Source organism: Macrotis lagotis, chromosome 6, assembly GCF_037893015.1.
Source record: "Macrotis lagotis isolate mMagLag1 chromosome 6, bilby.v1.9.chrom.fasta, whole genome shotgun sequence".
Classification (NCBI taxonomy): domain Eukaryota; kingdom Metazoa; phylum Chordata; class Mammalia; order Peramelemorphia; family Peramelidae; genus Macrotis; species Macrotis lagotis.
In genome coordinates this window covers 188,343,326-188,370,756 of record NC_133663.1, presented here as the reverse complement: position 1 = coordinate 188,370,756, position 27,431 = coordinate 188,343,326, and the positions used below count along the sequence as shown (strand labels likewise).

Sequence of the window (27,431 nt, the reverse complement as noted above, 5' to 3'; positions counted from 1 at the left end):
AGTGTTAAAGGAAAGAATTTTGCCTTGAAAAAGTTAATTTTTTATGACATGCTAGTTTTATTATAAAATTCTAAAGAATAACTTAATAAAAGAACTTTAAGGACTGGAGTCCTTATATAGCACCATTCTCTTGAAGAAATCTAAAGTGCTTCATATCACCAACTTCATCTGTCCCTGAAACATGGAAATATCTAAGGTTTAATGCAGTTATCATTCATCTTTGTCACTACCTACAATTTTAAGATCAGAAGTATGGCCAATGAATGCCCTATTTTCTCAGGATAACTACTATGTATCTACATAGTATCACTAGCAACATAAGAGAATGAACTATTTCATGAAAAACATTCTGTAAAGTTAGGATATTGTATTTATTCTCTGACCTTGAGGTTTGAAAGATGTGTTTGTATTCGTGTATATGTGTCATGAAAGGATTCCAGCACTGTCCCACATAGGCTGTGTACAAGAGTCATTAGAGGATTGTTCTTTGAATCAGGAAGACCTAGGTGCCTGCCTCGGTTCTGACACATAACTGTTACCCTGGGAACATCATGTAGCCTCTGAGCATTTGAGGTCTAAGACCATAACTTTCAGCAAGTGGGAAGACCTGAATTGGTGTAAGAGGTTTTCTCATTTGGGAGTTGCCTAATATGAAGGAAGTCCCTTAACCCTCTCCTGACCACTCTGCCTTTCTTAGAAAGTATGTTACCACCTTACAAGTATGAATGAAATTTATGAATTGTGAAGCCATGAAGGGCAATTTTCAGGGGAAAAACTGACCTATAACTAATCCAACCAGGTGTGAATGGATGATAGGTGGAGTAAGAGAACTGAGGTAATACAGGGACTTTAGAAAATGAGAAAGGAACTTGGATTTAGAGAAGGGCAGCCCCAAATCACTGAAAGAAGGACCTTGTTCTCGAGTCTAATAAAAGAAGTCTGGGACTCTTTATATTCTAATGCTTAACAAAATGCCTGGAAAATAAGTAAGCTTTTAATTGATGTTTGTCAACTCACTGGTTTGAGGAGAGGCTGTTCAGTACTTTTAAACCTAAACAAAAAGGGACATTGGAAGGTTCTTTTATCTGGTTAGCAGCATAGGGAATTCTGAGGAATATAAAAGAAAAACAAAAACACCCCTTTAAAATCTATTTTAAAAACAACAGAGAAGAAAAAATGAATGTGTGTTTCTTAATTACCAAGGTGTCTTGTTAGGTACTTAGACTCCCTACAATTTGACAGATTTTTTTCCACAAAATTTAGAATGTGAAAATGTTTAGTAAGGGTTAAACAAAAACTAGCAGTGTAAAATTGTTGCCATGGTGGATAGATAGAGAGGCTCTTCAGAGTTAGGAAGACCTCTCAAACCATTTAAAACTCTCTGACCTCAAGCCAGTTCTCTTAAATTGCATGGAAGGTGCTAAACTCCTATAGGGAGGTCATTTCTTAATCTGAGAATTCAATGAAATCACAGACCTACTTTCTACCCCTCTGCCTAAAAAAATGGTGCTCGGGTGGGGAGAAGTGATGATGCTCATCTCCAAGACAGAAATGTATGCAGAAGGGGCAGCTAGGTGTTACAGTGGATAGAGCACTAGCTCTGGAGTCAGGAGGACCTGGTTCAAATCTGGTCTCAGATACTTAATAATTACCTAGCTATGTGACCTTGGGGAAGTCACTTAACCCCATTGCCTTCAATAAATAATTTTTTTTAAAAAAAGCAATAACTGGAAAGAACATGGAGGAAAGGAGGCTTACAAAAATCCAACATCAGTTTTGCTACCATCTTTGAAACTTAATTCTCATGTGATGACATGTGCTGTTCACCAAAGTTGGAACTTCCTGGATAAAAGGCCTTTTGAAATTCAATCAAGGTTAAGTTGAGAGCATTTAAGAAGAAATAATATTTCACATTGCAGATACCATCTGAATGAAATTCATTCTCTCTCTCTACTACCCCCCCAATAGTATAGACAGTAAATATAAATAAATTCCAAAATAACCTAGATGGATTTATGAATGAGAGAAACAGAAATGTATACTAAGAGAGGATATAATATTTGTATTCCTAACTATGACCTTAGGAAAAAGAAATATTGTCATCTTCCATGAGGGACTTTTCTAGAAATGTACAGAACTAATTAGAAGTTATGATCTAGAGTATTTGTTGTTGATTGTGTCTGAATTTTGACTCTGAGTAGTATATAGAAAACTGCAATTGAATTTAGGGACACCTGGGTTTGCATCCTATCACAAACACTTACTAGCTGTGTTCCCCTAAGTAAGTCATTGCCTCACTTTATTTATAAGATTAGGGGTTGAACTCATGGACTTTTAAGGGCCCACTTTAAATCTGTTTATATAAAAGTGGTATTTTCAGATTAGAAATTTTTGTGTTCCTAAAAAGTCCCTGAGAAGAGAGCCATAATCAGGTTCTGAAAGTTCTCTCTGATCAAAAAAGGTTTAATTCCTCAAAATAAAGGGAGACACTTTGTTTCCCTGTCTTAGAAATTTAAAATTACCTCAGAGGAAGTTGCATCATCTAACTCGTACTTTTTTTAAACTATAAGACAAAGAAAATAAGATATAGAATAAAAAAATTTATTTTAAAGTTCAATTATATTTGCCTGTAATTGTTTATATCATAGTGCATTTATACAGGTAGGAAAAAATATAATGTTAGATTAAAATTGCAAAGAAAAATTGCATCTACTGATGCCCGGTTTTTTTAGTGTTAATTGCCTGTGTCCTCAATTCAGATTTCATATCTAACATTCCTTACCACTGAAAAACTAGACCTCATTGTGCTGTTGTTCCATGGGGTGTTCAATTCTCTGGCTCCATATTGCTTGCAGCATAGACCTCAGCTCTTTCTGTCTAGCAGATCTGGCATAGATTCGAATACTGTATGCTATTTGAAATAATGAACAAGCATTTGTCATGGGGCTGCTGCCTGGCTTGCTAAAAGCAGAGCATCTCACCAATCAGAAAGTAGGAAGGGAACTGCTATGTATTTTTATCCTTTGCTCAAAGGAATAAAACATTAAGCATACAGTAAGATTTGTGTGATATATCTGAGTAATGAGGCATGAAATTGACATTATCAGTTTTAATTATTATTAATGCCTTGCAGTGGGTGTTGGTGTTTAATTATACAGTGGCCATCCCTGATGTATTTCCCTCTCTTCCCCCCCCCCCTTCTCTTTGTTGGCTCGATTTTTGATGCTTCATGGTGATACTTGAAAACAAGTTTAGTTCAACAGGAAACAGTTCAAGATTTAAGTTAAGTTACTTTTGTAATCTTTAATTTCACTGGTTTAATTTCACCAGGTTCACTGTGTCACTGTCAAACTGCCCAGTTGTTGTCCTTTGTTCTCCAGTAGGACTGATGACATCAAGAAGATGATGTCTTGACTTGCAAGTGAATTGGATTTGAGTGAGGGAGAGCTGTGCAAAGTAATAAGCCTCACTTTCTCTGAAACTGCCTAGTATTACTTGTATTTTCCCACTTTGTACCTTTGCTCCCATTGTTGCCTTGCTTTTCCACAAAATTGACATTTAAAGTTACTGAATTAATATTTCAACTTTTAGAAAGGGAGAATAATCCACGAAAGTGGTCATGTTCAGCATGATTGATTGAGTTAGTTTTAGATTCCTCCTTGGAACATGATGTCATTTATATAGAGAACTTATAGTTAGAAAACCCTTTATCAAAACTTGTTGGGTCGGCTAGTTAGTGCAGTAGATAGAACATCATCCCTGGAATCAGGAGAACCTGAGTTCAAATCTGGACTCAGACACTTAATTACCTAGCTGTGTGACCTTGGGCAAGTCACAACCCCATTGCCTTAATAAAATAAAATTTAAAAAAATCATCTTCAACTGGTCTGCATGCTTTTAATCATAGAGAATCTAGAAAATAGTTGCAGTGCATTGCTGCTTAGTCAGTCTTTAGGTAGTAATGAAGGTAGAACTATTTAGTTGTAGTAAAGTGTAGAGGTTTCTTTGCTGAACATTCAAGATGCCTTACAAAGTGGAATCCAGAGTTCAGGGGATTTTGTAATGTTCAGATGGTAAAGCTGTAGTAGTTCATATTCAATCTGCACTCTGACTCAGAGTCACAAAGTCAGTATGTGTCAAGGGTGGGTGTGCCTTGAACCTGGGTCCTTCTGATCCCCAACTGGCTTTCATGTGACTTGGCTACCTCTATTTTCAAAGTTTCTAAGATAAAGCTATAAAAGCTTTTCTTCATATACTGTTAACTTTACCTGTCTTAAAGTCTAGTTGATAGGGAAAAAATTATTTAATAATTGTTATGTGTTTAACAATTAATCAGTTAAAATGAATACTTTGAAAATGACTTGGTAAAAGCACAAATGTTATCCTTTCTTTTGAGACTCATCAATCCCAAAGTTCATAGTACCACATGTTTGGAAGAAAAACTCTTCAAGGCTATGTGTATGGGTGTATGTTATAATTTGTTTGGAATTTTTAACACATTTAATAGTTTCCTCCTTGATATTCAGCTGGGTCCTGGGTAAAGATCGCTTCCTGATTTAGCCTTAGATTTTTAAAAATCCTTTTCTCCAGAAATATCTTGAAATTCTTTCTATGGCATCACTTATTTTTGCTGAGACCTTGTCTGAGACGTTAATCTTCTGTAGCTTCCATCAATGTCTTATCTCTTTTCTTCTCCCTTATCACCTTTAGAAATATTCTTTATTTCCCCCTCTCTTCTCCCCTTTGTTTCCCCCCATCTGGATCCCTCTCCTATGTATTTCTCTCTCCTGTAGTCTCCAGGTGCACAGCAAAAGATGGCAAACATGTAAATAGGACCAGTTATGGTGGATTTGGCTCACAAACTCAATTCCAGCAAGCATTACTTGCCTGCCTTTTGAAAGCTTCCAGTTCTAACCTCAGTCACAGCTTCAGATTTTGATTTGTGCAGATAATATATTCCTGCTGAAAGTGAGTGGATTATTGTATATTTTTTCTTATTGATATTTTATTTTTCCAATTATGTTATACAAGTTTTCCAACATTCATCCACATACATATTTATAAGTTACACAATTTCTTCCACCCTCCCCTCATGCCCCTCCCTTCAGCAGTGAACAGTCTTAAGGAACATTATACATGTACATTTGTTTTTAACATGTTTATATAATAGTCATTTTCTATATGAGGAATTCGGACTAAGGGAAAAGAAAGGAAACCATGGGATTGGAAGAAAAAAATGTAAGAGAATTTTTTAAAAAGTAAACATGTTTTTTTTTTTTTTGCAGATTCTGTAGTTTGTTTTGTTTTTCTGCTTCTAGATGTGGATACCTTGTCCATAGTAGGTCTTTGTCCCAGCTCTGAACTACTGAGAGGAGCTGCAGCCATCAAAGTTGATCAACACACAGAGTTGTTGTTAATGTGTACAATGTTCTCTTGGTTCTGCTCCCTTTGCCCAGCATCAGTTCTTTTCATACTTCTCTGGAGTTCATCCATTCATGGTTTCTTATAGAAAAACAGTACTGCATAACATTCATATATCATAACTTGTTCAGTCATTCCCTAAGTGATGGGCATCCCCTCAGTTTCCAATTCTATGCCACTACAAGAAGAGTGGCTATAAAAATTTTGGAACATATGAGACTTTTCCCATTTTTTTATGATTTCTTCCAGATATAGGCCTAGTATTTGTACTGCTGGATCAAAGGGTACAATCAGTTTTATTGCTCTTCAAGTATAGTTCCATATTGCTCTCCAGAATGTTTGGACTAGTTTACAATTCCACCAATAGTGCATTAAATCCCTATCCTCCCACAACCTCTCTAATATCGATCATTTTCCTTTTTTGTTATCTTACCCAATATGATAGGTGTGAGGTGATATTTCATAGTCGTTTTAATTTGCATTTTTCTAATTAGTGATGATTTGAAGCATTTTTTCAAATGATTAAATATAACTTTAATTTCTTCATTTGAAAACTGTTTATTCATATCCTTTGACCATTTATTGGGGAATGACTTGTAACCTTATAAAGCTGATTCAGTTTTCTCTGTATTCTATATTCAGTTTTAGAAATGAGAATTTTATCAGAAATCTAGCTATAAAAATTCTTTCCCAGCTTTCTGTTTTTCCTCCAATCTTGGCATCATTGTTTTTATTTATTTATTTATATGGTGCAAAAACCTTTTAATATAGACAAAATAATCCATTTTGCAATTTGTAATGTACTCTATTTATTATTTGACCATAAATTGTTCTCCTTTCCATTCCCCTTGATTTGTTAATTGCTCTTTGATGTCTCCGTTTATCTCTAAATTCTGAACCCATTTTAACATAATTTTTGGTATAGGTTGTGAAATGTGGGTCTATGCTGAGGTTTTGCCATATTATTTTCCAGTTTCCCCAACAATGTTGGTCAAGTAGTGAGTTCTTATTCCAGAAGCTAATGTCTTTGGGTTTGTCAAATGGTGGATTACTATAGTTATTTACTAATGTTTCTTTTTTTACCTATCCTAATTCACTAGTACATTACTCTAATTCTTAACCAGGACGGGGCAGTTTTGATGACTGGCGTTTTATCTGGTAGAGTTAGACCACATTCCTTTATAGTTTTTTTTCATCAGGTCCCTTTCTTGTTCCAGATGAATTTTGTTAGTATTTTTTTAGCTCAGGAAAATAGTTATTGGTAGTCTGATTGGTATGGCACTAAAAAACTAATTTAATTATAGGGTAGAATTGTCATTTTTATTATATTAGCTAAACTTAACCATGAGCAGTTGACATTTTTCCAGTTGCTTAGATCTGACTTTATTTGTGTGAAAAATGTTTTATAATTATGTTCATATGGTTTCTGGGTTTGTCTTGGTAGGCAGATTCCCAATTATTTTATGTTGTCTGCAGTTACTTTAAGTAATTTCTATCTCTTGCCCTTGGACTTTGTATATATAAATGCTAATGATTTATATGGGGTTTTTTATATCTTACTACTTTGCTGAATTTGCTAATTGTTTCAAATCCTCTTTAGATGAATTTCTAGGGTTCTGTAAGTATATCATCTTATCATCTTCAAAGAGTGAAAGAAAGTTTTGTTTCATTGCCAATTCTAATTCCTTCAATTTCTTTTTCTTCTCTTATTGCTAATTCACATTTCTAATACTATATTGAATGATAATGGGCATCCTTGTTTCACCCCTGATCTTATTGGAAATATTCTTCTAGTATATCCCCACTACATATATTTCTTGATGTTTTTAGATAGATAGTGCTTATTATTTTAGGGAGACTAGGTGAAGCAGTGAATGGAGCACTGGCCTTGAAGTCAGGATAAGAGTTCAAATTTAGCCTCATATACTTGATTGTTACAAGCTGTGTGACCTTGGGCAAGTCATTTAACCCTGATTGCCTCACATCCAGAGTCATCTCCAGTTGTCTTGATTCATACCTAGCCACTGGCCCCATATGCCTTTTGAGAAGAAAGTGAGGGTGGTGAATTAGCACAGTACTCCCTCACTCAAATCCCATTCATGTTTTTGTTTTGGCATCACAGTACCCCCTCACTCAAATCCAATTCATATGTTTGTCATGGCATCACCACCCTGATGTTGTAGTTTTCTTTGAAAATTATTTTTTTAAGGAAAACTTATTTGTTCCTATACTCTCTAGTGTTTTTAATAGGAATGGATGTGGTATTTTTGTCAAAGGATTTTTCAGCATCTATTGAGAGACATTTGATTTCTGTTGATTTTGCTATTGATATGTTCAATTATGTTAAGTGTTTTCCTAATATTGAACTATCCCTCCCTAGTTGGCATAAATACTACCTGATCATGATGTATTCTAGTAATAATTTGCTGTAATCTCTTTGCTAAAATTTTATTTGAGATTTTTGCATCAGTGTTCGTTAGGGAGATTGTCTGTAATTTTCTTTGTGTACTTTGACTCTTCCTGGATTAAGTATCAGCACCATATTGGTGCCATAAAAGGAATTTGGCAGAGCTCCTTCTTCTCCTATTTTTTAAATAGTTTATATAGAATTGGAATTAATGAAGCCTTAAATGTTTCATAGAATTCACTTGCAAATTCATTTGAACCTGGAGACTTTTTCTTGGGTAGTTTATTGATGATTTCTTCAATTTCCTTTTCTGAAATGAGGTTATTTAAGTTTTTTTATTTCCCCTTCTGATAATATGGGTAGTTTGTATTTTTGTAAATATTCATCCATGTCACTAAAGTTATCAAATTTAATGATATACAGTTGGGCAAAATAGCTTTGAATTCTCTAATTTCTTCCTCATTGTTGGTGGTAAGTTCACCCTTTTCATTTTTGATACTGCTAATTTGGTATTCTTTCTTTTTTTTAAATCAGATTAACCAAAGGTTTATCTAATATTTTACTATTTTTTTCACAAAAGCAACTCAATTTTATTTATTAGATCAATGGTTTTCTTGCTTCCAGTTTTATTAATTTCTCCCTTGATTTTCAGAATTTCTAATTTGGCATTTAATTGGGAATCTTTAATTTGTTCTTTTTTCTAGCTATTTTAGTTGTATACCGAATTCATTGATCTCATTCTCTATTTTATTCATATAAGCATTTAGAGATTTAAAATTTTTCCCTAAAAACTGCTTTGATTGCATCCCATAAATTTTAGTATGATGTCTCATTGTTATTTTCTTGGATGAAATGATTGATTATTTCTAGGGTTTCTTGTTTAATTAATTTTTTGGTTTATCTTTCCATGGTCCTTTATTATATGTAATTTTTATGCATCATAATCTGCTAAGTATGCATTTGTTATTTCTGCCTTTCTGCATTTGATTGTAAGGTTTTTATGCCTAGCACTTTTCAGTTTTGGTATAGGTGCCATGTATTGCAGAAAAAAAGGTATATTCTTTTCTATCCTCATTTAGTTTTCTCCAGATGTCTATTATATCTAAGTTTTCTAAGAATTTACTCACCTTCTTATCTTCCTTCTTGTTTATTTTGTGGTTAGATTTATCTAATTCTAAGAGAGGGAGGTTGAGATCTCTCAGTATTCAAGTTTTTCTGTCCATGTCTCCTTATAATTCATTCAGTTTCTTCTCAAAGAATTTGGATACTATACCACTAGTTGCATATATGTTTAATTTCCTTGCCTCTATGGTATCTTTTAAGAAGATACAGTTTCCCTCCTTATCCTTTGTAATGAAATCTATTTTTGTTTTTGCCTTGTTTGAAATCAGAATTGCTAATCCTGATTTTTTTTCACTTCTGCTGAAGAATAATATATTTTGTTTTAAGCCTTTTACCTTTATCCTGTCTGTATCTCTCTGCTTCAAATGTGTTTCTTGCATGCAACATATTGGAGAATTCTGGTTTTTTATCCATTCTGTTATCCACTTCTATTTTATGGGGGAGTTTAGCACATTCACATTTACAGTTAAGATTTCTAATTCTGTATTTTCCTTCATGCTATCTTTCCCTGTTTGCATTTTCTCTTTGCTTTTCTCTTATTCCTCCTCACCAGTTAAATTTTCATTCAAATTTTAATTTTCTTTGCTCTCACTTTTACCTTAACCTTTCCTTTTATCAGTTCCTTCTTCCATTTTCTTTCCTTCCCCCCCATCACCACTTCCCTGTAGGGTAGGATAGATTTTTTTTAAAACCCAATTTGGGGATGTAATTTATCCCCTCTCTGAGCCAACTCTGTGGAGTAGGATTTACTCAGTGTTCATACCCTTCCTTCTTTCCCTCTACTCTAATGGGTCTTTGTGTCTCTTCAAATGGTATTTTTCATCCACTGATACCTAACCTTTTTATGTTTTTATTGTTTTATCCCTGTCTTGTACTTACATCTCCTGTGTCCAAATATCCTTCTTTTATCTGACCTGATAGAACTACTATTCTTGAAGGTTTATTGATTGAAAGGCAGCATTGCCTCAAAGTCATTAAATATCCTCCCCTATTCTGTCTCATAGGAAATGCACTTCTCAAGAGTCATGAATCACATCAAATTATAATCTCTTTATACATGTTTCATGGACACACTATCTTCTTGGGCCAAAGGATCACACAAAGCCAAACCATTTCATGAACCATTTAGACACCCACCCCCCGCCAAGCATACTACCTCCAACTGTAGCCAGAGTATCAAGCAAAGCAAAATCTCATGTCCAGGCTCTCGAAGTATACTCTCTCCCTCCATCTTTTTAGTACTCCAATCATAGCCCTACAGCCATCCCCAACCAAAGTATCGAGTACACTTTCTTCCACTGTCCCTTTAGCACCCAAACATAGTACTAAAACTCTGATAAGGAATATATAGATAAAGACAAGGTCTTTATCCTTGATGAATTTCCTTGTGTCCAACTCTTCTAAGTAAGACCTCTCCTCCTATTGTACTATAAACCTCTAGGAATCTAGTAAAGTCATTTCTGATTTATGTATAGAGCCTCAGTTCTCTAAGTACTGAAGCACCCCAAGGTCTCTCTTAGAAGTGAATGAAAGGCACTACTAGCTCAGGACCACTCAGCATAATGTGCCCTCATCAGAGAATGTACTGAACTCTATGAGCAAGGCAGAATTAAAGTAGGTCAAAGGAAACATGAGATACAAAAGTTTAAACTAAACACTCCAAGTGTTCACCTGGACTATTTGTGCCCAACCTATGGTAGAGCATTCTGAGGTCATGTTGGTCAGATCAACCACAGATAGACACACAGTAATTTGTCTCAAATATAGTGATGTCATTTTGGTCTTTTTTTGATAATGAAGGATAAGAATCAATCATACCCACATCTTCTAATTATCATCTCTTCAACTATATTCAATCCTTTATCCTAAAAGAAACACAATTCTCAAGAGGTACAAGTGTTACCTTCCCTTGTAACATTGAATACAGATTAATATTCTTGACTAACAATTGTTTTTCGCCCCTTCTCATTTACCTTTTTAATGCATCTCTTGAGTCTTGTATTTGAAGACTGAATTCACTGTTCAGTTCTGATCTTTGTAATCAGGTAATTTTGGAAGTCTTCTGTTTCATTGAACATCCATGTTGAATTTTGCAGTTTAGTAAATTTTTGGTTGTAATCCAAGGTCCTTTGCCTTCCAAACTATTGTATTCCAAGTCTTCTGATCTTTTAATTTTGAAGCTGATAAATCCTGTGTAATTCTTTTCCTACTTCCCTTGATTTAAATTGCTTCTTTTTGACTGCTTGCAGTATTTTCTCCTTTATTTGAGAATTCTGGTATGATAGTCCCTGGAGTTTTTATTGTAGAATTTCTTTCTGGAGATGCTCTGTGTATTCTTTCAGGGAGTATTTTATGTTCTTGATCTAGTGTATTGGGACAGTTTTCCCAGATAATTTCCTGAAAGATATTTTTGATCTAGGCTCTTTTTGTTATCTAGGCTTTTCATAAATTATGTCTCCTGGACCTATTTTTCAGATTGTTTGTTTTTCCCTAAAAGGTACTACATGTTTTCTTCAATTTTTTCAAGGTTTTTATTTTCTTTGATGGAATCTTGGTGCCTCATGGATTCATTAAGTTTCTATTTTCCAATTCTATTTTTAGGATTTTATTTTCTTCAGTTAACTTTTGTGTATCCTTTTCCAACTGGTTTATTTTACTTTTTGTTGAGTTGCATTCCCTTTACAGTTGGTCGATTTGAGTTCTAGTTAATTTTTATTCCTTTTCTATTTGGTTGATTTCATCTTTTGAAGGGTTGCATTCTTTTCCCAATTGATTATTTTTAATTTTAAAGGAGTTGATTTCTTTGGTCAATTTTTCATAATTTTTCCTGCATAGTTTTTGTTTCTTGTTTCCATTTTTCCTTTTCCTTTCTTCTTTGGCTTTTAAATTCTCTTTTAAACTCTTCCATGATGTTTTGAATTTGAGTACAATTTATAGACTCCTTTGAGACTTCCCACGTAGGTAATTTGTCACTGCTTTCTTTTTCTGAGATGGCATTTTTATCATCTCTATCTGCATAGTAGCTTTTTATAGGTAGTGTTCTTTTAGGTTTTTTGCTCATTTTGATTGTTGACTTCTGCTCCTGAGATATAGGGAGTATAGTCCCAAACTTTTAGTGCTGGGACTGGGATCTGATCCCTGACTTATTGCTGGCCAAGATGTTGTCTATGCAGCCCAGATGTTCCCTATGTAGGTTTGTTTCCTTCTTTAAGTCCAGATTCTGCCTATGCAGAAATCCAGTCCTGTCTTTTGTCCCAGTATTCCCAGGGTTCAGACTCTATCTGGGGTTGGAACCCTCCCTGAAGACCTGCTATCTTGCTACTGGGACCTTTGATGCTGTCTAACTCCCAGGACCTGGACTATTCTGTGGCTAGAAACTTTCCATTAGTTTTCTCATTCTCCTACCTAGTTGGGCTTTACTTCCCCTTCCCCCCAAGAGACAGACCTTCACTGAAGATGGTCTAAGGTGTCTATGCTTAAAAACTTGCTTCAACTTTTTTTTGGTGGGATCATAGTCTTAATGTCTGTGTAGAGGCTTCATTTAATTTTCTGTATGGAAAATCCCTGGGAGCATACCAGCTTCACACAGTCATCTTGACTCTGCCCAACTGGCTCTTAGTTGATGCTTATGCATGCCCTGGTTTCTATTTGGTCAGAGGGAGTTCTGACCCCTTCTCACAGTGACTCTCCTTCCTGAGTCAGCCAGCACCAGCATTATCCCTAGGACAGGGCTTGCTTTCTACTCTGCTCCATTCTTACAGCATCCATGTAAAGTATTTACTCCAAAGAGAGAGTTCTCCATTTTGGACTTCTCCACATTGGACTTCTCAAAATATCTAAATCAGGAATCTTCAGGGAATCTGGTGTTGGGTTGTAGTTGGCACATCTGCCTATTGCAGAGGGGGATCAGGCTCCCAAAGAAGACTATTCTTTCAATTTCCCATCAAGTTCCTGCCAGTAGCAGTGATGGAAATTTGTTTGACTTCTACTGCAAATGAGGATGTCAGTGAACATTTCTACTGCTCAGTGTAGAGAACAGAGGTCTCTTTTCTGAGCAGCCCAGGTACCCTACAAAGTAGAAACCAAAGCTCAGGATATTTTATAATGTCCTGATGGTCAAATTGTTCATATTCAATGTGTATCATAACCTAGTCACCACCAGTTGCCTTAGGTCATGTAATCCTATACTTACCAAAAACTCTCTGTGTAAAGTACTATGCAAGATATTGTGTGGGATGCAAAGATATCATATACAATTGCTCTTGAGGAACCTACAGTTTAGCAGATGAGACAAAATGATTAGGCAAATAATGGCTAATTAGAGGGAAGGAAAAGGAATATGAATTTAATGATCACCTACTATGGGTCAGGCACTCTGCTAAGCACTTTACAAATGTGTTCTTATTTGATCCTCATCACAACCTTGAAAAACTCTGAGAAAACTGAGGCATAGAGAGAGGTTAAGTATTTCACAGAATTGCACAGCTAATTAGGTATCTGAGACTGAATTTGAACATAGGTCTACTTGACTCCATATCTAGTATTCTGTCAGCTGTACCATTAACTTCCTCAAATAATATAATACAAGGAGAGTTACAACCTAACGTTGTAAGATTTCGTAGGAAAGGGGAATCAGGGAAGGCTTTAGGAAGGTGAAGCCATTTGGACTTCAAAAATATATAAATAAGAGACTGGAAGTGGTACCTACAAGCCACCTTCACCTTTAAGCAATAAGTCAAAAAGCTTTTATTTTATACCTACTATGTGCTCAGTACTTTGCTAAGCATTGGAGATATCCCACTTGAAAAAAGAGGGGGTTAAAGATAGCCTCTGTTGTCAAGGAGCTCACAGTCTCACTGGGAAGATGACATGCAAATAATTTGATTTTAGCAAGATATAGACAGAATAAATTGAGAATAATCTTAGAGTGAAAGCACTAAGATTAAGAAGAACTGGGAAAGTTTTTAAAAAGTTCTAGGCATGAGACCTTCGTTAAGCATGAGAGTAACAGAATAAGAAAAAGTATTCATATCTTGATACTATAGAGTTTATAGTCTCATGGATTCTTAAGATATCATATTATTTTATAACTATAGTTATATATGTTGTTTTATATATATATATATACATATATATATTACATATATATAAGGATGTCCATACAGAAACAAGTAAGAGGATGAATAAGGGACACATAATATGAATAGGCAAAAAAATGGATTTAGTGTAATTTAAATCTGTATTTTTTTATTTTTTCTTTGTTTTTAGGTTTTGTAAGGCAAATGGGGTTAAGTGGCTTGCCCAAGTGTACTCCTGACTCCAGGCCCGGTGCTCTATCCACTGCACCACCTAGCCACCCCCTTAAATCTTTATTGTTGAGGCAGTGTGCTTCAATTGAAAGGGACCAAAACTGGAATTGTCACTGTACCTTAGTTCAAATCCTACCACAATTACTTTTTGACTGTGTGATGTCTGGCTAATCACTTAACATTTCTGGTTCTCATTTTATTTTAAAATATGGAGATTGGAGGAGATGAGCTCCAAGATTCCTTTTACTCTTGAATTCTGATTAGATTAATTAGTCTCAAATGTTTATAAAACTCTCATAGATTATATCCAAATATGTGCTATAGGTACCATATCTGCTATAGATCATATGTCCTTATCATTTGGAAGATTAAAAAAAAGTTGTTCATAATGGAATTAATTAGATTTTAACATCATTCTTTTAGTCTTATGTCTCTTAAAGTGCTTAAAAATAATCAAGAAGCAATCATTAATCGATTACTGGGAATATGAGGCATTCAGGCACCTCTAGTGGGAGGGAGGGCTTTTCAGGGCATCCACCTTTGGCGTCCACTTTTCACTGTGGTTCCAAGAAGCTGTAGCATGCACAATGGACACACTTCAGTAATGCTGTTTCAGCAGACAGACTATCCAGATGGAGGGCAACCAGCAGATCTCAAATTCCTCCATGAGCATGTAAAAACTTTCCCTGATAGAAAGTACGAATGAGAAAAATTTGTTCCTAGAACCATGAAGGTGACCAAAGTGGAACCTGTGGAACTGTTAAGAGATGGTCAGACATCAAATATACCTAAAACATCCACTGCATCCCAGACCATTACCAGTCATCTTTACTTTTGATCTCTCATCGGATTTTGATGACTCTGAAAGAAAGAGTGAGGCTGATAACCGTGTACTTCTGCTTCACTTACATCCAATTCATGTACATCCAAGTCAGTACATCATCCATGATGTCATTGACCCTCTTCAGAAAATGAAAGAGGAACAACTGTTTTCTCAACACTCTATTAAGCACTAGTCATAGAAAAAAATTGAAACAGTCTACCCTTCTAAGGGGAAGGAGGGTAGTAAGACAATGTACACATTTAAGTAAACAAATAATATATACATGATGAATCTAAGATAGAAAAGTATCTTTATCACTTGCCAGTGATCTGTAGTCAAATCATCTTTACCATATGATGTTAACTTTCTCTTCTTAGATGGCATGTGATATTAGGGAAATAATATACCAAGGTTTTGCTAGCTATATAGATTTTTTCCTTTCCTTTTCTTTTGCACAGCTCTAGTATATTAATAAGAAAGTTGAATATATATTATTAGTAGAAGAGGAATCTTCTTGATGCTCTGAACTCAATAACTTCACATCCTTCCCAGACATATCTTAGTTATTTGAATGGATAAAATACCCTTTTCTCTACTTCTTAAGAACTTTGGACTATTTTTTTTAATGTGAAGTACTTATAGTACAAAGCTTTCCAGGGTAAGGATTATTGGAAACAAACTGTTTCTTATTGTATTTTTTCCCTTTGCATCCTTTAATGAAAAATCCTTTGGTGTTACTATTTAATTTCTTAGTGGTGGCTTTTTTGTCAATTTGCCAGCAGGTTCCATCTTAACTGCTGTCGTTTGACTCCACTGCAACATAAATGTCGAGTAATTGAATTGCTAACATATCATTAAGCCCCTCTACAAAGAGTTTTTCAGTGTATAAGTGCTTCAGGCTTTTGTGTCAGTATTGATTGATTCAGATACTAAAGAAATCTTTGGGAAAAGCAGACCTAGTGAGAAAATGTGGCTTCAGCTGGGACAAATTGTTGGGCATTGACCTTATGGCAGCAAGTTGGTCTGTTTTTGTTTAGTTTTCCCTAAAGAAATACACTTGACCTTTGGAAAGTGTTTAGGTGAGTGGGTATTAATTTTAGGAGTAGAAAGGGAAAGTAGTATGACAATCTGCTTCTGGATTAAAAACAAGAACAAAAATTATCCTTCAAATAACTCTGATTAGGAAATGAATATAAGATTTGGGAATAAGAAAAAGAAAGGCTTATACCTCACAGTGCCAGAGGTAAGAATGAAAAGAACATCGTTTTTGGAATTAGAGACTCTGAGTTCATATTTCACTTCTTTTACTTCCTAGTTTGTGTCCCTGAATTTCATTAGTTCCACTATAAAGTGAAGAGGTTTAATTGGATGACCTCTAGGCATCTTACAGTTTTAAATATGATCCCAAAACAATCCTCTCTGATTTTTATAAAGCCTTTAGTTGATCCTGGGCCCAGAGTCAGGAAGATCTGACTTCAAATTTGGCCTCATACACCTAACAGTTGTATGACACTGGGCAAGTCACTCAACCTCATTTCTTTCAATTTCTTCATCTGCAAAATGAACTAGAGATGGAAATGGCAAAAACACTCCTGTATCTTTGTGAGTGAACCCCAAAGAGGATTACAAAGAGACAGAAATGGCTGAAACAAATGAATAATGCAACAAATCTGAGGCAACAGATGGAAGATGAAGGCTCAGGGATCAATTAACCTATTGGGCAAACAAATAAGACTCAACAGTGACTAGAGCAATGTTATTGTGCTTGTTCTTGCAACTACTGTCCTGTGGCCAGAAGCAAAAAAATTCTTTATTATCCTTAAAAGGTCATGACTTCTTGACTTTGTTGGTTAGAAGCTGGTGAAAAGGAAGAAAAGAACTATTTAGATCATTTATTTCACCAGGTTCCATGACTACAGATTTTCTTCTAAATGCTGATGAATTACCTTACAAATGCATATGATCAAGGAAAAGATATGAGAAAGTGGATGAATCAGTACAAATCCTTTACCTTGATGTTTCAAATACTGAAGAACATTTCTAACTGGTAGTATCTTGACAGATGAACAATGGTGAACTAAGATTAGAGATTTAGAAATGGAGAGGATTTTGGAGATAAAGAGATCAGGAACAGTTAAGTGATGTTAAGTGATAGAGCACTGACCATAAAGTCAGAAGGACCTGGGTCCAAATCCATCAGCATACTTATTAGTTGTATGACCAACCCTAAGCAAGTCACTTAATTCTGTTGGCTTCAAAAAAAAGAAAGAAAAAAAGAAAAGCTTGTCCAATCTTCTCCTTTCACATTTAAGGTATAGTCCCTTTCATCTGTAAAGAGTTTGCTGCAAAGAGCAGGAAAATAATACACATATATTAAAAATTGGTGGAATCCACATGTAAAGAAGCAGTTTTTCTTCTTTTTCTTTCTTTTTTGGGGGCGGCATTTTTTCCAATTACCTGTAAAGATAATTTTCAACAGTCATTTCTGGTGAGATGTTGAATTCTAAATTTTTCTCCCTTTCTACTCAATCAATTAGTTATGTTGTAAAAGCAGAATCAGAACAAATGAATAAATACAAGAAAGAAAAAACAAAAAAATAAATTTTAAATTGAAAATAGTATGCTTTTATCTGCATTTAAATTCCATAGTTCTTTTTCTGGATGTGGATGACATTTTCTATCACATCTTTTAGAATTGTCTTTGATCATTATGTTGCTGAGAAGAACTAAATGTATCACATCTTTTAGAACTGTATTTGATCATTATGTTGCTGAGAAGAACTAAGTGTATCATAGTAGTTCATCTCAAAATATTGCTGTTACTGTGTACAGGGTTCTTTTGGTTCAATTCACTCAACATCAGTTCATGTAAATCTTTCCAAATTTTTCTGAAATCCACCTACTCATGATTTCTTATCAAACAATCATATACTGTCACATCCATATACTACACCTTGTTCATCCATTCCTCAATTGATGGACATCCCCTCAATTTCCAGTCTTTGCCACCACAAAAAGAGCTGATAGAAATATTTTTGTACATGTAGGTCCTTTCCCTTTTTTAATAATCACTTTTGGAGTACAGAAATAAATGTTGAAAAACACATAGGATAGATGAACTAGATAGAGAACTGCCCCTCATATAAATGTAATAAGAAGACCCTTTTGAAGGCAGAGAAATGACTTGAGTTTCATGGCATTTTGGCCCCTCATTTTGTTCCACGTTTGGTTTTGATAAATCAGTTGACTGATTTGAAGACTTTAGGGAGATTAAGAAATGTAGACCCTGATAGAAAAGTAGATTTTGTAAATTTTATCTGATAAGGTAAATAAATATCAGTCACTGACCTACAGTTTCTGACTTGAAATACCAGGAGATGGACAAATCTGGTGATTAGGAAATCTGAAGCAAGAGTGAGGGTCTCACTGAACATGAGCTACCTACAAATGATAAACTAAAGGCAAAAGAAATTGATTAGATCAGTGGTCTCTGAAGTGGAAAAGAGGGTCATCTGGGGACTAGTAGCATTATTCCAGTGGATCAGAAGGTCGACCTGAACTTCAGAAAAATCACTTTAATAGGTAATGAAGAATGTATTGGAGTGGGCAGAGACTCTTAAGTCTCTTACTAGGCAGTCCCACCTGCAGGCTATAGTAATAAGCAGATGAGGTGATGAAGTCCTTCACCAGTGTGGTGGCAAGGTTAGTAGACAGAAGAAAAGTATTTTTGAGAGAAGTTATAGAGGTAAGATGTTTTGGCTACAGATTGGCTAAGGGCAGAAGGAGATAATTAGGAGTTTAAAATGACTTGTAGATTGTGAATCTCAGGAACTGGGAGGATGGTGATATCTGTTCTCTACCATAATAGGAAAGGTAGGAGTGAGAAGGGGTTAGGGTGAGAGATAATGAACTCTGTTTTGGAAAAGTTGAGTTTTGTAGGTCTACTTAACATCCATTTCAAGATTTCTGAAAAGCAGTTGGAGACTGGTGGAGGTCAGCAGAGAGTTTGAGGCATCATAAGCTGATTTGAGACTTGTCAAGATAGAAAGCTAATTAAATCCATAGGAGTTGATGAGATCACCAGTCAATCCTTGTTTCCTGTCTTTTGTTTCTATTTATAAATCTGATTATGTAGTACAACTCTCTCTCCAAAATCAAGGAAACTAAGGTCCAAGGACACAAAGTTACAAAGATAATAGCAGAATAGAATAATTCAAAGTTTAGTCCTTGACTCCAAATCCTGTGCTGCATTGGTCATGCCCTGCTGTTTCTTATTTGAGCATTTAATACCTTCAGAATATCATATCCTACTTCAACCAATCCCTCTAAGATGACAAGTCACCATGAGGGGTCCTAATAATTCACTCTTTGCTTTCTTTTGGTTTTAGAATATTTCCCAACTTCCTTGTGGCAAAGCCCTCTATAGCTATGAGGGGAAAGAACCTGGTGATCTCAAGTTTAACAAGGGAGACATCATCATCCTGCGTCGAAAGGTGGATGAAAACTGGTACCATGGGGAGCTGAATGGAAACCATGGCTTCTTCCCAGCCAGCTATATTCAGTGCATCAAGCCCTTACCACAAGCCCCACCCCAGGGCAAAGCACTTTATGACTTTGAGATAAAGGATAAAGATCAGGACAAGGACTGTTTAACTTTCACCAAGGTAAAGTGAAACATCGCATGTGTTAAATCATTCTTATTTGAGGTTTTTGTGAACCTACCCAATTTATCTTTACTTTCTTTTCCATTCAAGGTCCTCTCCATTAACTTGATGCTTTGCTAGATTAAGACTAGAAAGTAAACTTCATGATTCAAAGTGGACCCACGAAAGTATCAGTGGAGCAATTATGTGGTGTAGTGGATAGAGCATTGGGCCTGAAATCAGGAAGATTTGAATTAACTTGTGACTTCAGACATTAACTGTGTCACCCTGGTCAAGTCACTTAAACCCTGTTTGTTTCAGTTCCTCATCTAAAAAATGAGAATATATTGGAAAAGAAAATGGCAAACCACTCCAGTGTTTTTACCAAGAATACTCCATGGGCAAAGTCCATGGGTTCATGTTGGACATAACTGAAAAACAACAACTATGACAAAGTATCATTTAGTTTTCCAAAATAGTTCATTTGACTCTCAGGGGAATGAGTTTTTTGGGGTTTTTTCTGATTTGTTTGGTTTTTTGGTATTTTTGACAGCGTAAAATCAGTCTCACTCTGAGGCTGACAAGAGGCAAAATGCAAAAACATTTACCAGGAGCCAATTGAACTGTCTGGGTAGCTATTCTTGGCCTGAGGAATGACCAGCATTTAAAAGAAGGAATAGAGATAGGAATATATGAACTGGACTTATGATTTCACCAGAATAGGGTCCACTTGGGTGAAAATTCCCTCAGCAGATCATTACCTTCTCTGTAACATATTGTCTTTGAGAATTTCTTAGACCACTGAGAATTTGACTTGCCCATGTCTTCCAGAATTCAGGGCTAGCTCTCTATACATTTCATCATGTCATGAAAAGAAATTCATTGTTTTCATCAGTTCATTGATTTAGAGCAAGAAAGGGTTTTTTAAGGTTTAGTTAAATTTCTCCATTTTTACAGATGAGGAAATTGAGTCCCACAGAAATGAGATGACTTGCCCAATTATCCAAGTCCTCCAGTTCCAAACTCTCTTCATTTTCTAATATATCACTGATTTTTGTGAGGCTCATCTTTTGAATAATTAAATAAAATGGCTAACTTAAAACAATTGGAATTCCATTTAATTGGATTTAATTGATTTGATAATTAATAACAGTATATGTTTCTTTTTACAGTTGTTCACTCTCCTTTCCTTTTGACTTTCTTCTTCCTCTTTGTTCTCAAAATTTTATGGTCTATAATCTAGCTCTTGGTCTAAGATCCCATGTTCATATACCTACTTTGTTGTTCCTTCATATATATAGTGAACTGTTTATTTATTTTCTCTCATATAGAACCTATAAGAACTTCTAATGCAGCTGTGCTCTTGAACCAATCAAAGGAAATGATTCCTACTCTTTTCTGATGTGCTTTGTGGTTTAGTTTCCAGGAGGCAAATGGTAGCTTTGCTAAGCTGATCTGTTCTTCCCTTACAGACCTTGTCTCAGGTTTAAGGGCAGTTCCTTTGAATCATCCATGAAATTTCAAGGGTGCCATTTTATCCCTTGAATAAAAGTCCCAGTTTGCAGCTTTTTCCTTCTGAAGTTACTGTTAGATGATTTCAAATAATTTTTAATTGCTATTTTAAGGCAGAAAGAAATAGTCTTATAAGTATCATCCCTCCCTTCCTCTTCTTTCATTAGTCTTTCTTTAAAATCCCCCTTAATGTTTACTTTATTCTCCCATTTGCTTCTTTCCCTGTTCCCAAGAGTTCAACTCCCAGCTGTTTTTGCTGTCCTGGTTCTATCATGTCTTACCCATCCTCTCCTGACTGCCATTTATATCTTGTTCTATTGTTCAGTGTGACAGTGAATAATTCATTTTCCACAGGGGATTCAACTCTGTATTTCCTTATTTCTTTCATCAAGGTGTTCTGATGCTAATTTCAACTGTCACCTGCTTGATGAAGCTTCCTAGGAAGCTAGGATCTGGGCCCCTCTGCTGCTACTTTATCCAATGGCCAGAGGGGCAGACTGCCAGAGATATGATTTGTTGGGCAGACAAAGCACTGGCCCTGTTCATTTCTTTGCCAAATGAAGTTTGACCTTTCTCTCTGGAGGAAAACCTCCTAGAGACTGAAGGCTTCTGTCCCATGATTTGTGACAAAACTCAGAGCCTTTAACACCCTCTTCACACCTCCCATTGACTCCATTCCCGGATGTGAAACCATACAAGCCTTTTGTCTAATGCTACTTGAAGTTGCTCTAAATTTAAAGAGATCTGGAAAAGTATACAACCCTTTGGCTTGACCAATGTTTTTCCCTTCTTGGAGGTTGGAATCACTGTGGATACTAGGATATAGGGTTTAAAAATATGTTATGTATCAAGCCCAGGAGTCCATTCCCCTCATTTTATAGAAGAGGAAACTGAGACCCAAAGAAATTAAATTATTTGCTCAGGATCACATAACAAATCAGTAATAAGGATGATTTTTAAAAGCCCACTTGTTTTGGATTATTTAACAATACCTCATCTTCTCTATAGTTTTTTGATCCTCTTAAGGCAAAAGGTTTGTTACTTAATTATTTAGTATTATGTGAATTTGCTTGACCCACTTTGTGAAAGTAATCCCACCTGTTCTTTTGGCCTTTTAAATAAAATATCTTGACGGTGATGGGGGAAAAGATTCTTTTTGATATTTTTTTTGTCTTTAGGTCAGTTATGAGCAACAATTTCACTGTTTCAAGCTTTGCTTATCCAATTATCAAAGTAACTTCCTTCTCTTAACTTCATGTCTTCCCAAAATATAATCCTAGGGATTTCTTAATAAGTGAATATGCCCCAATTATAATAGAATATGTCCCAGTTATACTCTTCTCCCAACCCCACTTCTCACCATCTCATTCAATCTCTTTAGCTTAGCATCCCTACTATACTAAGACACACATTCATTCAAGAACCATTCCACGAATACTATTTGCAGAGCACTGTGCTATGTGCTGGAGGAAATTTAAATAAAACCTTCTGCTTGACTTCAGGGAGTTCACAGTTTAGTTAGAAGATGAGCCATAAATTTAGTGTCAAACAAGGTCTCCCTTATATGACAATATTAACTACTCTTGGCATTCCCTATTTACTATGTTACATAAGAATATTAAAGAGTTAGAAAATAAAGGAGGGTCTTAACTGTATTCATTCCTTTATATAGCCCCTGCTCTAATCAAACTAATAAAACATTAATAATAATAATAATAATAATAATAATAATTGCTAACATTTCTGTAGCAAGTGAAGCCTATGTTAAGACTTTACAATTATAAAATCATGTGATTCTCACCACGGATAAAGGAAATAGATAGTATCATTACCTCCACTTTATTTCTATGAGGAAACTGAGATTGAGTGACTGGACCAGGGTCACATAGCTTGTAAGTGTCTGGATTTGAACTCAGGTCTTCTTGACTCCAATCCTAGAGTTCTATATCCTGCACTAATTGGCTCCCTCCAAACTTATATTAAGCATCTACACTATGCAGAGAAGAACACTAGATTACTGGGGAGATGCAAAGTTTAGATAAGACATGGGCCTTGCCCTCAAAAAGATTATAGTATAGTAGAAGAATAAATTGAAAAAAGTATTTATATTATACAATATGATGTAATTGGTGCTTTAGAAAATAACAAAGGAAAGTTATAGATGAAGTTTAATAGGCAGAGGGAAGATATTACCAACTTGAGAGGTTCAAAGAGGGCACCATGATCTCTCCACACCTATACCTTTCCACACCTGTACCTCTCATTCCCTTTTAATAGATTAAAAATGATATCATTGTCATCATCATCATTGCCTCTTATATAATACTTTAAGGTTTATGAAGTGTTTTATTTGTATTTATTTATTTGATCTGTGATGTAGATACTATTACTATTCCCATTTCAGAGATGAGGAAACTGAGGTTGACAGGGGTTAACTGACTTTCTATTACCTAAGTAATTTGAGACTAAGGGTTGCACAGCTAAGTAAGTGTTGGAGGTAGAATTTAAACTTGTCTTTCATTGCAAGTTCAGAATCCTGTTCACTGTTCATTGGACCACCTAGCTGCCTTAATATGACCACCACTAAGATAAATTGCCTGTTTTGTTATCTACACTGCTCATAATTCCCTCCCCCTCAGTGATTTTTCTTTTCTAATTGTCCAGAGATGATCTTTCCCTAATAGCTTGAATTAAATTGCAATCAAACTACTAGCAAAAATAATAGTAATAAATAACAACTGACACTTATATAACACTTTAGGTTTGCAAAACATATTTTATCTATTCTTAATTTGAAGTAGGTTTTACAACTAGGATTATTTCCAACCATAGAAACTAAGGCTTAGAATTTTGTTGTTGTTGCTATATTGATCTTGCAGTTTACTAATCTCTGAAATCTTTTTTTATTCAAAATTTATGGATTAAAACAAGCATGCCCATAACATAGTATAATAAAAAGATAATTATACATGCAACTACAAATTTATTATGTACAACTTGCTATTCTTTTAAAATATATAATAAAGTTATGATGTAAATTCCTTTTTTCTTTTTTCTTCCCTCCCACCACCCTTGAGATGATTACCATATATTCTGTATTATTCTATATATATACTTCTGTTTATTAGTTTTTTCTCTTTTTTCTTCTTCAGATAAACTATTTAGCTATGCCTCCTTCATCTTGCACTTGTGAGATTAAATTTTTGAACCCAAGTTCAAAAAGTCATAGATTAACAGCTATTAGGGATCTTAGAGGTCAAGAGCAACTCACTCATTTCACATCTAAGGAAATTCAAAGGCTCAATGTCACAATCTAGTAGGTGGTGAAGGTGGGATCTGAACTTAAGTCTTTGTAACTCTAAGTCTAGGACACTAAATACTGCACTGCCACACAGGTTCAATTTTTTTTTCTTTATTTGCATTTGAAGTGAATTTAAAGGAGATAGAACTGTGCAAAGTCATCAGCCCTAATCTCTCCTCCAGAGTTATCTGCTAAAGTGGCACAACTAGATAAAGGACTGAGCCAAGAGTTAGGAAGACTTATCTCCCTGATTTCAAATCTGACCTCAGACCCATATTAGCTGTGTGACCCTGGGCAAGTCACTTAATCTTGTTTGCCTCAGTTTATTCATCTATGAAATGAACTGGAGAAGGAAATGGCAAATCAGTCCAGGATCTTTGTCAAGAAAACCCCAAATGGGGGTCTCAAAGAGTCAGACCTGTGTGAAACAATTGAACAATAATAGTCTCTCTCATTCCTTCATCACATACTTATATTCTTCACCTTCTTCTTGACTGTCTTCAGTTCATTAGTGTCTTTCTTAAAATTTCCCCTTTGGACAGGTCTAATTTTCAGGAATGCTTGCCTGAATGTGTTTTTTCTGAAACATTAAAGAAATTTTTTTCTATTTAATTTTCAATTTATAGAATGAGACAAGCATTTCCATAACCTAGAATAATTAAAGCTGAAATTTTCATGAATGACCCCTTGTTCTACCTTCTAAGATCAATTTTCTATTTCTTTCAAAATCTTGATAAACAGCTCTCAGGTTTTTTTCCTAAGTCTATGCATCTTGGGTTTCTTCATTTGATCTTCATGTGGCATGATCTGCCCTCCCTTCACATTCCAGTTTGTCAAACATCCTCCCTAAAATGGGTTACCCAGACCTGCACACGATAATACTCTAGATGTTGTCTGAGCAGGGCAGAGTCTGGGTTAATTGGAGTTATCTTATATAGGGATATATATAAGCCCTATAGGGATTACTAGTTTTCAAAGAATTTGAATAAACTAGTAAGATGCACTAACATACCGTCATTCCTCAAGGGTCATTGGAATTCCCTAACCATTTTGACTAATCACGTAGTTGCTTTTGCATGAAACTTTAAAAGATGAGAAATGGTATACCACATTTCCCTGCAGCTTATATCATGTGGTGAACAAAACAGGGTTATTTAAGCAGCTGCTGGGACTGCGCCCAGATGTTCTTCCTCACCTGGACCAATATGCATTCCTCAGGGTTATCACTTTAGGTCTAGTCACTCAGAACTCTAATGAGAGAAGAGTAGTTTGTTCCAACCTTGTGCTTCAGTTACGCCAGGATGCCTTGGTCCTGACATGTGATTGGAGTTGGTTGAATATTTGCCTCTTCTCAATTTACGAATCAGCAATGTTGGAACATGCTCACATTTGGAAAGCAGGCAACTGGGACTCATTCTCATGTTATTTCCATTTTCTGGGACTAAAGTGAAATTAAACCTAGAAAAAATTTATTGTACTCCAAGGACAATATCTCTAACCCTCATTCCCTGTTCTGAAATTGTCAGTTCAGTTTGGACTATTTCACTTAGGGAAAAAATTTGCTAGTTTTCATTAGAAGACTTGGATTCAAATCCTAATTCCAGATTTTAATAATTATGGATGCTCAAATGAGTCACTTTTTCTGTTTCCTTATCTTTTATCCTTTCTCTCAAAGTTGTTGTGTGAGGAAAATACTTCATAAATCCTTGAGTATTATGGCTGATTGGCATTTTTCCTTCATTCTTTTCCTTTCCTTGAGGCAATTGAGGTTAATTGGCTTACACAGGGTCACACAGCTGGTAAGTGTCATGTGTCTGAAGTCAAGAATAGATCTCATGTCCTCCTGACTCCAGGTCTGGTGCTCTATCCATTATGCCACCTAGCTGCCCCTTTCCTTCATTCTTGAAGAGGACCAAAATGACATCACTCTGCATAGAACAAGATATTTCAACTATGGCTGAAAACTGTATACATCTATTTTCATTTGTTTTCGTAAGGAAGTGGGGTTAAGTGACTTGCCCAAGTCACACAGCTAATAAGTATCAAGTGTCTGAGGTCAAATTTGAACTCAGGTCCTCCTGATTCCAAGGCTGGTGCTCTCTCCACTGCATTACCTAGCTGCCCTAAACTATATACATCTAAATGAAACATGGCCTAGGTGAGAAGCATGGTGCAATGGATAAAGTTGGTCACAGTCAAGAAGTCTTGGTATCAAGTCCTGTTACCAGTATATACTTTGTGATTCTGGTCAAATACTTAATTATTCAGTGCCAAGGAAATTCTCCCAAACAGAATTTCTTAACTTTTTCTATGTGTCAAGGATCCCTACTGGCAATCAATGAACCTATGACGTCTATGGATCCCTTTTCAGAATAACATTTTCAAGTGCATAAAATATATTCCTAGGATTATGATAGAATCTGGTTATATTGAAATGCCAGTATTAAAATACTTTTAAAAAATCCACCGACCCTAAAAAAATCTATCCACAGGAAAAGGATTCCCAGGTTATGTTCCCATTGAGAGTTGCTTGAATCAGTGAATCAGACCTGGTTAAAACAAATAAACAAATCCCAGCTATCATTTTCTTGGTTCCATGCTTATTTTTGTGACTTAGTCACAAAAAGACTATGGGCCAAGTCTTGCAAGTGACTTGCAAGTGTACTGCAAGGATTTGAAAAGGTATCATGGGTTTTGTGAAATTGCAGAGGACAACCTCAAGAAATAGCTCCCAGGGCTTTAAACAAAAGATGGATAATCACTTGTTAGATGTATTCTATAGGGGATTCCTTTTTTAAAAAAATTATTCCAATTACATGTAAAAAACAACTTTTTTACATTTGTTTTATAAAATTTTGAGTCCCGAATTCTCTTCCTTTCCCCTCTTTTATCC

At 35.4% G+C, this 27,431-nt stretch overlaps 1 protein-coding gene across 4 annotated transcripts in view; it reads left to right on the top strand.

The window, feature by feature from the left end:
- SH3RF3 (SH3 domain containing ring finger 3) overlaps positions 1-27,431 on the top strand; it is a 572,589-nt gene that overhangs the window by 295,305 nt on the left and 249,853 nt on the right. For all 4 annotated transcript variants that reach the window (XM_074192142.1, XM_074192143.1, XM_074192144.1 and 1 more), the window contains one exon: positions 19,471-19,746. In XM_074192142.1, coding sequence (XP_074048243.1) covers positions 19,471-19,746 — 276 coding nt within the window. The remainder of the gene's footprint in view (positions 1-19,470; positions 19,747-27,431) is intronic.